This window comes from Triticum aestivum, chromosome 7D (genome assembly GCF_018294505.1).
Source record: "Triticum aestivum cultivar Chinese Spring chromosome 7D, IWGSC CS RefSeq v2.1, whole genome shotgun sequence".
In the NCBI taxonomy this organism is placed as follows: Eukaryota; Viridiplantae; Streptophyta; class Magnoliopsida; order Poales; family Poaceae; genus Triticum; species Triticum aestivum.
Genome location: NC_057814.1, coordinates 426,531,480 through 426,535,410, shown reverse-complemented (window position 1 = coordinate 426,535,410; position 3,931 = coordinate 426,531,480). Strand labels below are relative to the sequence as shown.

Below are 3,931 nucleotides of genomic sequence, written 5' to 3'. Positions count from 1 at the left end.
GCTCCTCACGGGCCTGCTCCTCGCGCTGCAGCCACGCCAGCCCCGCCGCCCACGCCTCCCGATCGCACGCCACCTGATCCCGCGAGGCCCGCTCGCTTCGAGCTTCTCACGAAGAACGGCCTCGTACTCCATATCTGGATCTGGAACCTGACCCGCCTCCACCGAGGCCTCCCGAACACGCTTGCTCCCGGACAACGCCTCCGAGAAAGACGCCCTGGACTTATCCATGGCCACCACCGCCGCAAATGAGCTAGAGAGAGGGGGGAGGATGAGATCTCACAAGAGAGCGAATGAGGAAAGGGTAGCAGCGCACGTCAGATCTAGAGGCCGGAAACCCTAGGTCAGAGGAGAGGGAGCCCTTCCGTATCCATAAGTACCCACGACGAATGGGGCCAGCAGGCCAAGCCAAGACCAACGAGCCACCCTGGCCAACTTGGGCCGAGCCACGCGGCCGAGGGGCGGGCAGACACAGCGGATTGAAATCAGATGAGGACATGTAGGCCCCACTGCCCCCCTCACCCGACCCAACATTCGCACTTTCATCGGCCCGGGCTAGCCCACCCCCCGACCGCGAGGGCACTGCCCGATCTATGGTTAGGGACACGACACCCGCGACCACGCAGCTGCCACCGGCCACCGCCGGCTGCGAGCCAGGGGCCAACTCCCCCGATTGCCGCCCCGACGGCACATTAGAGGGAGCGCGACCCGACGACGACGGCAAACGCCTCAGCGAAGCCCGCGGCGAGATGGAGACCCCAGCCATGCATGGGGAAACAGCCACCTCAGCCCGGAACTTACCAGAGCCGCACCCGCGACGCCGCACAACGCACCACCCGGGCTCCACCGCCAGCGACCGCACTGCACGGCCGCGCCCGCCCGGAGCAAACTTCCTAACCTTGGGATGAAGAGGAGGGGGAGGCAAGGAGACCGGCCGGGGGGCGTCCGCCTCGTCCTCTGAACAAGATCCATCTAGATCCGGCACCCAGAAACGATTAGCCGAGGGGAGGCCGCCGCAGGGGGAGGGGGACGAGCCCCTGGCCGCCGCAACCCGCAGAGGAGAGGGGGGGAGAGGAGATCCCTAACTCAAGGAGCATGGGGGGATGGGAGAGGGATGACCTATCGCCTGCCACCGACGGCTGCACCATCACGATGTGGGAGGAAGGGCAGAGGAGGGGGGAGGGGGGGAAGGAGAGAGAGCCATCGTTCACGACCCTCCTAGTTGGGCTGTCAAAATACTTTTTCACCGTGGCCTACTAGCATGTGCCACGTGACTTAGATGGTTGGCGGCCCTTTCGTTTGGTCTTAACGGGTTTAATGATATATATCAATTGAATGAAAATGTTTTTATCAAAAAATCGAATATGTATATTAAAAAAAACTACTCCCTTCGAGAGTACGGCGTTTCGGTGTCGAGGCTCGTCTGCACCCATTCAGGAAAATATCCTAAAAAATAAAAATAAAATTAAAAAATTCCAATCTTTTTTAGACAATTTATCACGTGAGGTTCGCTCCAAATTTGAGATCATTTGGACTTCTGAGAAGCTCTCAGCAAAAAAGACAAATCGGGTGAAAACAGTGCATGAACAGTAAACATTTTTACAGACCCTGAATTTGTCCTTTTTACCGAGAGATGCTCATATGTCCAAATGATTTAAAAATTGAAGCGTACCTCACGCATCAAATTATCTACTACACACAAAAAAATTGGAATTTTTTGAATTTTTCTAATATTAGTTTTGATTTTTTTTCATAAGGGCGGGTGCAGCTGACCGTTACTGCCTTATCCGTGTGTACTACAAGCAGTTATCGTGTCGCACCCGCAACGACGTCTGTGCTGAATCCTTTGGAAAAAGAGAGGCACTTTCCTTTTGACGGCAAAATGCTACTTGCCCTGGCCTACGACCATAATACTCGCAACTGTGCATGTGGTTGGGGCCGTTGGATCTGCAGCCCATTCCGTGTCAACTACAGTGCAAAACATTAAATAAAACCAACGGTGTGAGTGATGACTTTCCCGGCCTCAACCCACAAGTTCTGAATGGCTAGCGTCTTCGCGCTGACGGCGCTTCTGTGATTTCCATCTTCCATCTTAATACTACCCGAAAACTGTACACTGCATTGAGATGGCATACCAGCAAAACCGAGCTACTGATGACGAGAGAGAGACGTCCAACGTACCCTTTGTCTTTGGGATGGCACCCGATTCCCCAACATAATTCCGGCTGACAGCGCGGGGACGGGAATCAATCCCCTTCTCAACCCCCGAACCCAAGTGGGCAACCAAACGCGCATAAAAGCAGCCCCCGATCTCCTCCAACAGCAGAGAACGCGTCGCACTCGCAACAAACAGAGCCCAGCAAGGAAAGCAAAACCAAACCGGCGAGAAACCCCCGACATCCGGCGATGGCTTCGCAGGCGATCGAGGAGCACCGGTCGGGCGCGGATGTGCACACGGAGCTGTGCGAGGCCAGGGCCCGCGAGTTCCTGGTGGAGCTGGGCCTCCCCGACGGGCTCCTCCCGCTGCCGTCCCTCGTGGAGGTGGGCTACAACCGCGCCACGGGGTTCGTGTGGCTCCGCCAGGGCCAGTCCGGCGGCCTCACCCACACCTTCAACGCCATCGGCAAGCAGGTCTGGTACGCCCCCGAGGTGACGGCCGTGGTGGAGCGCGGCCGGATGCACAGCATGACCGGGGTCAAGAGCAAGGAGCTGCTCATCTGGGTCACCATCTCCGAGATCGTCATCAGCCCCTCCGGCTCCAAGATCGTCTTCCGCACCCCTGCCGGCCTCGGCCGCGCCTTCCCCGTCTCCGCCTTCCAGCTCAGCCCGCCGGCGACGGAGGGCGACGCCAAGGCCGCCGAGGAGGCCGCCGCCAACTGATCGATCTGCGCGCAAGTCAAGTCAACGGTAAGCAGTTTAGGTCGCCAGATCCGGTGGTCATCGCGGTGTCGCTGTGCCTGCCAACTTGTCAGTCCATGGCTTTCCTCTTGTATCACTATCAGTTCAGTGGCCGGTGTGGTGCCAATGGTTGGCGCAGAAATAAGCCTTGTGCTCTTGTATGATTTGAGATCTGAGTTGGTTGTTTCAATTCGATGCATTTCTGCCGCTTTTGAAACTAGATCTGTTAACTGCGGCTGCTGCTGTGCGACCTGTAATGTCATCATCTTTTTTTCTTTTGAACACAATAATGTCATCATCTTAAGGTGTGATCTCGAGTTTGATCTAACGAGTGGAGTGAATGGACTATGCACCAGCCGAGTGTTCGAGATCGAACTTAGAGGTAAATTAATTTAAAGTCGCAACGGACCAGCTTCAGCCGGTGGCCGGTGGTTAGGCCAACTCCAGCGCGCGACCCGTCCCGTCCGGCCTCGTTCGTTTGTGGCAAAACGGATAGACCCCACTGCCCAGCGCGTGACATCCTGAACCCATCTTTGTTCGTTTTGTGTCCGACCCGACCCATTCAAATGCAAACGGATGTGCCGCTCGTCCGCATCGGGGTCGTGTGGCAGGCGGCCATCTATCTCCCACCACTCAACATAAATGCGCACGCGCGGTCGGCCCCATCTGTCATCCGTCCAGGCGCGCGGTAGGCGTCCTTCTAAAATGTGAAGGCGTGGACCGGTCGTAGTCCACGCTCCCACTCCAGTCGCCGCGGCCTCCTTGAAACCCGACACCCAAACCCTAGCTCTCCCTTCCCCTTCCTCGAGCTCGCCGGCCACCGACAGCCATGGTGTGGTGGAACACCGGCCGCAGGCTCGTCCTCGGGCAGTACATCCACGTGGATGTTTGCCGTCGTTATTGGGAGACGAGGACGCCACTCCCCTGGAGCGACGTTCATCTCCCCAATAATGGCATCTGTCCGCGGACCGGGTGCCGATCCTGCTGGTCCCGACGAGCGGCCATGCGCGGCGCGAGGAGATCGAACGCCGCCGCC

General features: G+C 57.8%; 1 protein-coding gene across 1 annotated transcript; it reads left to right on the top strand.

The window, feature by feature from the left end:
- The first annotated feature begins 2,291 nt into the window (after positions 1-2,291).
- On the top strand, positions 2,292-3,115 carry LOC123167141 (uncharacterized). Its single transcript, XM_044584973.1, has one exon. It carries the CDS (start codon positions 2,404-2,406, stop codon positions 2,875-2,877), a length of 474 nt encoding a protein of 157 aa, XP_044440908.1. The 5' UTR covers positions 2,292-2,403; the 3' UTR covers positions 2,878-3,115.
- The last annotated feature ends 816 nt before the right edge of the window (positions 3,116-3,931 follow it).

What these genes read in the sequence shown, in the direction of transcription:
- LOC123167141 (XM_044584973.1), top strand. Translation starts at nt 2,404, where the DNA reads ATGGCTTCGCAGGCGATCGAGGAGCACCGGTCGGGCGCGGATGTGCAC.